Raw genomic sequence first — 10,585 nt, forward strand, 5'->3', positions numbered from 1 at the left:
ATGCTTGTCCTCAAGCAACTGAAAATCAAATAAGATAAAAAGAAGAGAATATACTATACACTACAAGAAACGTGGGATTTAGCAGCCAAAGATTGTCGGCTGTTGTCCCAAACCGCTGCAGCTTCATTGAATTGATGCGGTTCCTGGTGCGTAATTAAGCTCCGCTCCAATTGTTCTGACCTGAGGCGGTTTTGGCATTCACCGCATCAAATAACCCTGGGGAAGAGGGGTTTTGTTTCCCTAAGATACCCAAAGAAAAATTTAGTAACCATAACACTTCAGTCTTTGGCGCGAGAACCCCACCAGCGCAAAGGTGAGTCAAGCACTGGTCTCCTCCTCCACCGTCGTGGCTCTTCCCTCTGTCAATTCCAGCTTGCACGTCCGCTTCATCGTTCTTCCCGGTCACCAGTCTCCTCCCTTAGCCATGTAGCTCCCGTGCGCGAAGGTAAAGTGGAAGGGGTCCGAGTCTTCTCCTTCTGCCGTGCATGTCCGTGACGTCGTCGGCGTCCTCCTCAGCCATCCGTCCCTGTGTCATCGTCGGCAGCCTTCTCCTCTTGCCCTGTTGTGCGTTGTCGATCGCAAGAGACTCCCCTCTCAGTCGTATGTTCCCCTCCATTCTCCCAATTTAATTTTGGTGGCTGTTGGTAAATTAATCTTGCATCTGATCCTTGTGACTTCTGATTTAATTTGTCCCCAATTTAATTTTGGTGGCTGTTGGCCAAATTTTTCTTCCCCAATTTAATAGCGGACAGGGAAGGGAGTGACCGCGGCGACGGATAAAGGGCGCGTGCCCGACTGAAGAAATCGGTTGTGGCTCCGTGAACGACAAGCGGCGGCCGCGGTAATCGGAGGTGGCAGATCCTCTCCTTAGTTCCCTTGGTCTGTACTCTCCGTCTCTCTCTTCCTGTACATTTTGCTTTTTTTTTCGGTATTAAAAGGATAAGTAAAGAAGCTGTTGTTGAACTTAGTTTTAGGGTTTTGGATTACTAGAATTGTGCTGATCTTTGCAATGAAATGGTAAAGCTGAACCTAGACTTGATGAAGTGAAGATGATGATTTGTGTGTGAGTTGAAACTAATTAATTAATTATGGGTAAATGGTTAGAGTCTGTTCCATAATGTGTCATCATATTTGATTAAATGCTTCCATTTTGCTTCATTTTGATATGATCACTTACTTGATTTGGTTTGATTCACCTATTTATTACCACTTTGAGCTGAATTATTATTACTATTGAATATCTCTGAAGATGACATAGATACTAAGAAATTTATCTTCTGATTAGGAGCCTCAACATTTTGATTCATTTTCTTGGTTTGGAACATTTATATGTATCAATTCATCCATATCACCTCAAAGGAAACTTTACTCTGTTCTGTACTTGATAAAATATAAACTTATAAGGGACCTTCTTGGGTCAGGGATTAGGGATACTGACAAGGATGATTAGGGCAATTGCCAGTTTCATGCAGTAATATTCCCAGATTGAGAAGTTTTCTTAGTTTTCAAAAAAACAACTTTGAGAATAGGAAATTTTTAAAAACATAGAATATTGCTGCAGCTCATTCAAAACTAAATGTAATAAAGAAATGCTTTGGATAGTTATGTTTTTAATTGATGCATCAGTATGAAGTTTAAAAGAATGAAAATTCTTCCCAAACAGATTTTTATGTGCTTGTCAAGCATAAATCCAAAGTTGATTATTGTTCTTTAGGGTATTCCATTCTCAAACTGAGTACTAGAATATATGAGACTTTTTTGGTGTGTGTTTCAAGGTTTGGAATTTTAACACAAGAAGTTAGAGCCAAGGATGTCTCTTCGTATAAAGGCTGTGGTAGATAAGTTTGTTCAAGAGTTGAAAGAAGCATTAGATGCTGATATTCAAGATAGGATCATGAAGGAGAGAGAGATGCAAAGTTATATTGAAGAGCGTGAGCATGAAGTAGCAGAGTGTGAAGCTGCATGGAAGGCTAAACTTTCTCGTCATGAGGTATCCATTTCTCTAAAATTTATAATGTTTGTAGTGGGTTTTGCTACAAATCACTCTCATGATTAATCATATATCCTTGTATGATCATATGGATATATTTAAAATGTTAAAGGAATTAGAGAAAGGAGAAAGCAGTAGCAATCTAGCAATGCTAGTGTCACTTGACTTTTGATGATTATCCTTTGTTCCCCTGTTTCAATTTTGAAGAGGTAAGGGTTTAAATTTAAACTTTTCACTTCCTTTGTTTAGCCTCTAAAAATTTATCTCGCAAACATGCCCTTTTTTCACCTGATGTTATCACTGTCGATAATCAAACTGAGGATGCAGCAAAAGAAGGTAGCAATTCAGGTTCTTCATCTTCGATGATCCATGGTGCAAATGAGAATAAAGCAAATTGGAGAACTGAGAGTGGCTCTTGTCTATCTCCTCGGCCAGATTACCAACAAAAGAAGGCAAGGCTCCTTTTCATGCAAGAGGAGGTTGGTTTTTACTTCCTTTAACATGATTAGTTAATTTAGGATTAGTTATATGTTGATTCTAGTCTTAATTTGATTTGGTTAATATTATCTGCTATTGTTAGTTGAGTTAAGGTTAAAATTAGTGTTAGTTTATACATAATTAAACATGCTGTTAAGAGCTTCTTGAGTTTGAATTTCAATTTGTTTGGATTGATTGATTGATATTTTGCTGAGTCCCTGTGAAATGCTGCTGATTTTTCATGTAATTGGTGTTGAATTTTGATTTGGTGTTGCAAAGAATGCTTGTTAGTGTTATTTTGTGTTATTTATGCTTTTGCATGCCAAGTGTTCGACAATATGCCAAGTGTTTTCAATATGCTTCACAATATGCTCTTTTGTTGGAAACTTTCAGCACATAAAGTTTGATATGTATATAAAAGTCATTTAATTGAATAGAATAAACGTATGAAGATCAAAGTGGTTTAGGAGTGTAATTTAATTTTCTCTATGTTTTGTATCTTTGAAGTGACTGGACTGCTAAATTGGATTAGTATTTCATTCTCTATTTTCACTGCTAGGCTTGCTCCTAGTTCATAGAACAGTTGCTTTATGTTGTGGCACATGCAACATGAACTCTCTGAAATATACTACTGCCTTCTTTAATGCCAAACCCCTTACTCTATCCATTATATATATATATATATATATATATATATATATATATATATATATATATATATATATATATATATATATATATATTGCTTGTGTTGTTGTAAGTGTTTTGGTGGATTGTTTTATATTTTATTTTACTATTAGTAAGTATAGTAGTTAATGGAGAGCAAAGAAGAAAAGGCCTAATTAAAATCTAAAATCCGTTTGTGGTCTACATTTAATTAATTTGAACATATGATCAATTTACCTTTCTAGTAGGACACCCCTCACCCTCAAACTAAAAGACTATAAAATCAAATGAGTTTCTTTTGAATTTTTTACAATGTAACCGTTCTTGTCTCAATCAAAGTAATGTAGCAGATCTGGTCATTTAAACAAATTACATAATGGATAATATGAATCTTCCTATCTCTTTCATGCACAGACCACACTTAGTTGTAGTAGGACATCATTGTTCTCTGTTTTCAAACTATAAAATGGCATTATATAAATAGAAGCAATTTGAATATTTACTTTTTCTAGTTTTATATATGTTATATGCTTTATTATATAGAACAAAATTTTGATCTTTTCAATTGTCATTGTGATCGTGCTAGCACAAAAAGCATGAATAAATAATTATGTTCTTGTTAAGGATTTGAATGTACTTGTTGATCAACTTATACTACTATTTTTATTTATTATGTGCTTTGTAGTGAAGTTTTTAGTTAGAAAGCTTATATTTGATAATATATACATATAAATGTGCAGCAGAATCTGTTCATTATTTTTTATGGTTCTAAAAATAGAAGAAGAGGACACAAAATTCAGGTAGATATTCAGGTAGTAGATCAACAAGATAGAAACATACTTCTATTTTAATTTTTTTTATTCTTTTTGGAAAAGGAGAAGAAGGAATTAAATATTATCATTCATGGTGTGGAATAAGGCGATTAGATAGAACATATAATTTTGAATTTTATTTCTATCTAATTTAGCAGTTGTTAAACAAATTGGTGGTGCTAGGCGGATTGTAATCGACTCCTGCCTTCCATATCCCTCCTGTTAAACAAACTATTAAGCAAAATCTCTATACTTTTGATCAAGCAATTCAGGTGAAATTCTTATGTTTGTGTTGAATAATAATATAATATATTGTTTACATATCTTTCCTCTGCTCTGCTTCTTTTTGTATAATGAATTAAGAATACATTTAAGAGGCATTAATAGGAGAATTTGCTTTCAGTTTTTATTATATATTAAAATTCAAGGGCTGTAATGAAAATAGCTTCTGCATTGAAGTTCAAATTGGCATTATATACTTAACTATATATAAGGCAAATATTGCATGGGTGACTCCCAGTAAAGAGAAAAGAAAAGAAAAGATATTGTACGAAGTGAACGTGTTTCATCGTTTAGCTTCTTGTTTTTTTATTTATTTTCATGTGATGTGCAGCATTGTCATTGTGAGTAATCACAGTTTTATATTAGTTAGTTAATCTTTACTGTTTTTTATTTTGTTTTTTGTAAGATAAGTTTGTGATGTATCTATATATATCATCACTGCTACTCATACTAATAAGAACATTAATAATACACTTCATTTCATGCAATCTAGCTTAGTCTCATCTTCTCTACTCACTAATTCTCTGATTTCATATCATCACAGCAATTTTTTTGATATTTTAGTGTTCTAACATTGCAAAATTTTTCATTTTGCTTATGGCAGATATATGCAGTGTCTTTCACCATTCGTATTGTGGTAAGTGTAGAAAATAGGTGAACAACCAAGAATTAACATACTTAATTAAATAGTTCATATAATTTTATTTGATCTACTTTTTATTTTGTAGTTTGATTTCATGTTTATTGCATTGATTTGGAAGTTTGATTTTGCACCCTTTATGATGTTGATCATTGCCATACTAAATAATGGTAAGATAATATTGTGCTGAATGACCTTCATATAGTTTGCTTGGACTGTTGTGTGATTTTTCAATGATATTTTCCTTCACCATTATCCCTTTAGGTACCATTATGACAATATCCAAGGATAGAGTGAAACCATTCCCACAACTTGATAGCTGGAAATTGAGGAGATATTTGCTACTGGTATTGGATTGTTGTGTGATTTTTCTGGCTTATGAAGGACACTGACTTCTTCTCGGTAATCAATTTAATTTCACTTTTCTTTCAGTATATTTGGTTGTATGTAGAAACCAGTAGGGATGAGCTCTATTATAAATTTATACATTAGATTCATCTATGAAAAGTTTACATGTTATCACCTACTAGTGGAAATTGTGACCGTATATGCTAACTGGAGCTTTGCAAGAATCAAGGAAATGGGATGGGATTAGACTGGTGTAATATGGCTCTACAGTTTAGTGACCTATGTGCCTTTTGATTTGCTTAAATTTGTGATTATATATCTATCTATTGTTTATTTAGTGTTTTTTATATTAATATCTTTAATAAATATGATGTAAAGAAAATAGGTTATAGTAAAGAGAAATGGTATAAACCATTCGAGTAGTTAATCAGCTTTTTTTTAAGCTCTTGTATGAAATTGTGGAGGTTTAAAACCGTCACATTTTAAAAAAAAAATCTGCATAAATTTGCGGCGGTTTTAAAACCGCCGCAAATTTTTTTTAAATTCATTGACCAAAATAGCGGCGGCTCTGTGACCGCTGCAAAATCAATTATCTGATTTGTAGCGGTTGTGCCAGCGGTTCATTCAAACCGTCGCAAAATCAAATTACAACCCCCTAATATGCGACGCTTGTAGAACCGCTGGAATTTTGTTTTGCGGCGGTTTTAAACCGCCGCAAATACATAAAAAAACCGCCACTGTTCGGCGTGTCTCTTGTAGTGATAGATTCCAAATTATCAATGAAACTTAGCTCCAAATTAGATGAGCGGGACTAGTAGCTTTTTGTCTCCGAACAGTTTTGGCATCTCACTTTATCCTTTGAAATTCAGAATGATTGGCTTCTTTAGGAACTCAGAATCCAGATAGTGTTATTGATTCTCCTAGTTAAGTATGATGATTCTTGAACACAGCTACTTATTGAGTCTTGGCCGTGGCCCAAAGCACTCTGTCTTCCAGTATTACCACCGGATACATACATGCCACAGACACATAATTGGGTGAACCTTCTCAGATTGTGACTTAGCTTTGCTAGAGTCCCCAATTAGAGGTGTCCAGGGTTCTTAAGCACACTCTTTTTGCCTTGGATCACAACTTTATTTCCTTCTTTTTTTTTCTTTCTTTTTTTTTCGTCTCTTTTTTTTTCTTTTTTTTTTTCGCTTCTTCTCCCCTTTTTTTTGTATTCACTCCTTTTTCTTGCTTCAAGAATCATTTTTATGATTTTTCAGATCCTCAGTAACATGTCTCCTTTTTCATTATTCTTTCAAGAGCCAACATTCATGAACCACAAATTCAAAAGATATATGCACTGTTCAAGCATACATTCAGAAAACAAAAAGTATTGTCACCACATCAAACTAATTAAGCTAGTTTTAAAGATGAATTCGAAATCTTGTACTTTTTGTTCTTTTGTGATAAAAACAGTTTTCATTTAAGAAAGGTGATGGATTCATAGGACATTCATAACTTTAAGGCATAGACACTAAGACATTAATGATCATAAGACACAAACATAGACAAACATAAGCATGAAAATTTCGAAAAAAAACAGAAAAATAAATAACAAGGAGATTAAAGAACGGGTCCACCTTAGTGATGGCGGCTTGTTCTTCCTCTTGAAGGTCTTATGGAGTGCTTGAGCTCCTCAATGTCTCTTCCTTGTCTTTGTTGCTCCTCTCTCATGATTCTTTGATCTTCTCTAATTTCATGGAGGAGGATGGAATGTTCTTGGTGCTCCACCCTTAGTTGTCCCATGTTGGAACTCAATTCTCCTAGGGAGGTATTAATTTACTCCCAATAGTCTTGTGGAGGAAAGTGCATCCCTTGAGGCATCTCAGGGATTTCATGATGAGTGGGGTCTCTTGTTTGCTCCATCCTTTTCTTAGTGATGGGCTTGTCCTCATCAATGAGGATGTCTCCTTCTATGTCAACTCCTACTGAATAACAGAGGTGACAAATGAGGACTTGAGGTCATGCCTTCTTAGTTGAACCGGTTTCCCTCTTGAATCTCTCTTCCATTGGGCGCCCTCTTCACAGATGTCTATGAGGACTTGGTCCAACCTTTGATCAAGGTTGACCCTTCTTCATGGCCACAACTTCATAGAAGTGGTCTTGATGCACCCTTGAGATGAATCTCTCCATCTCCCATGACTCGGAGGTGAAAGCTTTTGCCTTCCCTTTCCTCTTTCTAGAGGTTTCTCCGGCCTTGGATGCCATAAATGGTTATGGAAAAACAAAAAGCAACACTTTTACCACACCAAACTTAAAAGGTTTGCTCGTCCTCGAGCAAAAGAAGAAAGAAGAGAGTAGAACAAGAAGAAATTGAGGAGAGGATGAGGCTTATGTTTCGGCCAAAATGGGAAGAAGTAGTGTTTAGTGTGTGTGAAAATGAAAGAGTGAGGATGAGTTTATATAGGGGTGAGGGGAGGGGTAGGGTTCGGCCATTAAGGGTGGGTTTGGGAGGGAAAGTCGTTTAAATTTTGAATGGTGAGGTAGGTGGGGTTTTATGAAGGATGGATATGAGTGGTGAAGAGAAAGATGGGATTTGATAGGTGAAGGGTTTTTGGGGAAGAGTGGTTGAGGTAGTTGGTGAATGGATGAAGAAGAGAGAGGGTGGTGGGGTTGGTGGGGATCCTGTGGGGTCCACAGATCCTGAGGTGTCAAGGAAAAATCATCCCTACACCAAATGGCATGCAAAAACGCGTTTTGAGCCAATTCTGGCGTTAAACGCCGGGCTGGTGCCCATTTCTGGCATTTAACGCCAGGTTCTTGCCCTTTCCTGGCGTTTAACGCCAGTCTGGTGCCCCTTTCTGGCGTTAAACGCCCAGAATGGTGCCAGACTGGGCGTTAAACGCCCATCTGCTAGCCTTACTGGCGTTTAAACGCCAGTAGGTTCTTCCTCCAGGGTGTGCTGTTTTTCTTCCTATTTTTCATTCTGTTTTTACTTTTTCAATTGATTTTGTGACTTCTCATGATCATCAACCTACAAAAAAAAACATAAAATAACAAAGGAAAATAGATAAAATATGACATTGGGTTGCCTCCCAACAAGCGCTTCTTTAATGTCAGTAGCTTGACAGAGGACTCTCATGGAGCCTCACAAATGCTCAGAGCACTGTTGGAACCTCCCAACACCAAACTTAGAGTTTGAATGTGGGGGTTCAACACCAAACTTAGAGTTTGGTTGTGGCCTCCCAACACCAAACTTAGAGTTTGACTGTGGGGGCTCTGTTTGACTCTGATTTGAGAGAAGCTCTTCATGCTTCCTCTCCATGGTGACAGAGGGATATCCTTGAGCCTTAAACACAAAGGATTCTTCATTCACTTGAATGATCAGTTCACCTCCATCAACATCAATCACAGCCTTAGCTGTGGCTAGGAAGGGTCTGCCAAGGATGATGGATTCATCCATGCACTTCCCAGTCTCTAGGACTATGAAGTCAGTAGGGATGTAATGGTCTTCAATCTTCACCAAAACATCCTCTACAAGTCCATAAGCTTGTTTCTTTGAATTGTCTGCCATCTCTAGTGAGATTCTTGCAGCTTGTATCTCAAAGATCCCTAGCTTCTCCATTACAGAGAGAGGCATGAGGTTTACACTTGACCCTAAGTCACACAGAGCCTTCTTGAAGGTCATGGTGCCTATGGTACAAGTTATTGAAAACTTCCCAGGATCTTGTCTCTTTTGAGGTAATTTTTGCCTAGACAAGTCATCCAGTTCTTTGGTGAGCAAAGGAGGTTTGTTTTCCCAAGTCTTATTTCCAAATAACTTGTCATTTAGCTTCATGATTGCTCCAAGGTATTTAGCAACTTGCTCTTCAGTGACATACTCATCCTCTTCAGAGGAGGAATACTCATCAGAGCTCATGAAAGGCAGAAGTAAGTCCAATGGAATCTCTATGGTCTCATTTTGAGCCTCAGATTCCCATGGTTCCTCATTGGGGAACTCATTAGAGGTCAGTGCACGCCCATTGAGGTCTTCCTCAGTGGCGTTCACTTCCTCTCCTTCCTCTCCAAATTCGGCCATGTTGATGGCCTTGCACTCTCCTTTTGGATTTTCTTCTGTATTGCTTGGAAGAGTACTAGGAGGGAGTTCAGTAACTTTCTTGCTCAGCTGACCCACTTGTGCCTCCAAGTTCCTAATGGAGGACCTTGTTTCAGTCATGAAACTTTGAGTGGTTTTGATTAGATCAGAGACCATGGTTGCTAAGTCAGAGGGGTTCTGCTTAGAATTCTCTGTCTGTTGCTGAGAAGATGATGGAAAAGGCTTGCCATTGCTAAACCTGTTTCTTCCACCATTATTGTTGTTGAAACCTTGTTGAGGTCTCTGTTGATCCTTCCATGAGAAATTTGGATGATTTCTCCATGAAGAATTATAGGTGTTTCCATAGGGTTCTCCTAGGTAATTCACCTCTTCCATTGAAGGGTTCTCAGGATCATAAGCTTCTTCTTCAGATGAAGCATCCTTAGTACTGCTTGGTGCATTTTGCATTCCAGACAGACTTTGAGAAATCAAGTTGACTTGTTGAGTCAATATTTTGTTCTGAGCCAGAATGGCATTCAAAGTATCAATCTCAAGAACTCCTTTCTTCTGACTTGTCCCATTGTTCACAGGATTCCTTTCAGAAGTGTACATGAATTGGTTATTTGCAACCATTTCAATTAGTTCTTGAGCTTCTGTATGCGTCTTCTTCAGATGAAGAGATCTTCCAGCAGAGCTATCCAAAGACATCTTGGATAGTTCAGAGAGACCATCATAGAAAATACCTATGATGCTCCATTCAGAAAGCATGTCAGAAGGACATTTTCTGATCAATTGTTTGTATCTTTCCCAAGCTTCATAGAGGGATTCTCCATTCTTCTGTCTGAAGGTTTGGACTTCCACTCTAAGCTTACTCAATTTTTGAGGTGGAAAGAACTTTGCCAAGAAGGCATTGACTAGCTTTTCCCATGAGTCCAGGCTTTCTTTAGGTTGTGAGTCCAACCATGTCCTAGCTCTGTCTCTTACAGCAAAAGGGAATAGCATAAGTCTGTAGACCTCAGGGTCAACCCCATTAGTCTTGACAGTATCACAGATTTGCAAGAACTCAGCTAAAAACTGATGAGGATCTTCCAATGGAAGTCCATGGAACTTGCAATTCTGTTGCATTAGAGAAACTAATTGAGGCTTAAGCTCAAAGTTGTTTGCTCCAATGGCAGGGATAGAGATGCTTCTCCCATAGAAGTCGGGAGTAGGTGCAGTAAAGTCACCCAGCACCTTCCTTGCATTGTTTGCATTGTTGTTGTTTTCGGCTGCCATGTCTTCTTCTTTGAAGATTTCTGTTAGGTCCTCTA

General features: G+C 37.3%; 1 protein-coding gene and 1 non-coding gene across 2 annotated transcripts; both read left to right on the forward strand.

Moving 5' to 3' along the window:
- The first annotated feature begins 2,263 nt into the window (after positions 1-2,263).
- On the forward strand, positions 2,264-5,462 carry LOC130966411 (ATPase 5, plasma membrane-type-like). Its single transcript, XM_057891208.1, has 5 exons — positions 2,264-2,338; positions 4,832-4,864; positions 4,956-5,037; positions 5,132-5,214; positions 5,319-5,462. The coding sequence occupies exons 1-5, from the start codon at positions 2,264-2,266 to the stop codon at positions 5,460-5,462; spliced, it is 417 nt and encodes a 138-aa protein (XP_057747191.1).
- A 4,575-nt stretch (positions 5,463-10,037) lies between these two features.
- On the forward strand, positions 10,038-10,145 carry LOC130971001 (small nucleolar RNA R71). Its single transcript, XR_009082241.1, has one exon. It is a non-coding gene; the product is annotated as a small nucleolar RNA R71 (small nucleolar RNA).
- Positions 10,146-10,585: the final 440 nt, after the last annotated feature.

The sequence above is a fragment of the Arachis stenosperma genome, chromosome 3 (assembly GCF_014773155.1).
Source record: "Arachis stenosperma cultivar V10309 chromosome 3, arast.V10309.gnm1.PFL2, whole genome shotgun sequence".
Taxonomy (NCBI): Eukaryota; Viridiplantae; Streptophyta; class Magnoliopsida; order Fabales; family Fabaceae; genus Arachis; species Arachis stenosperma.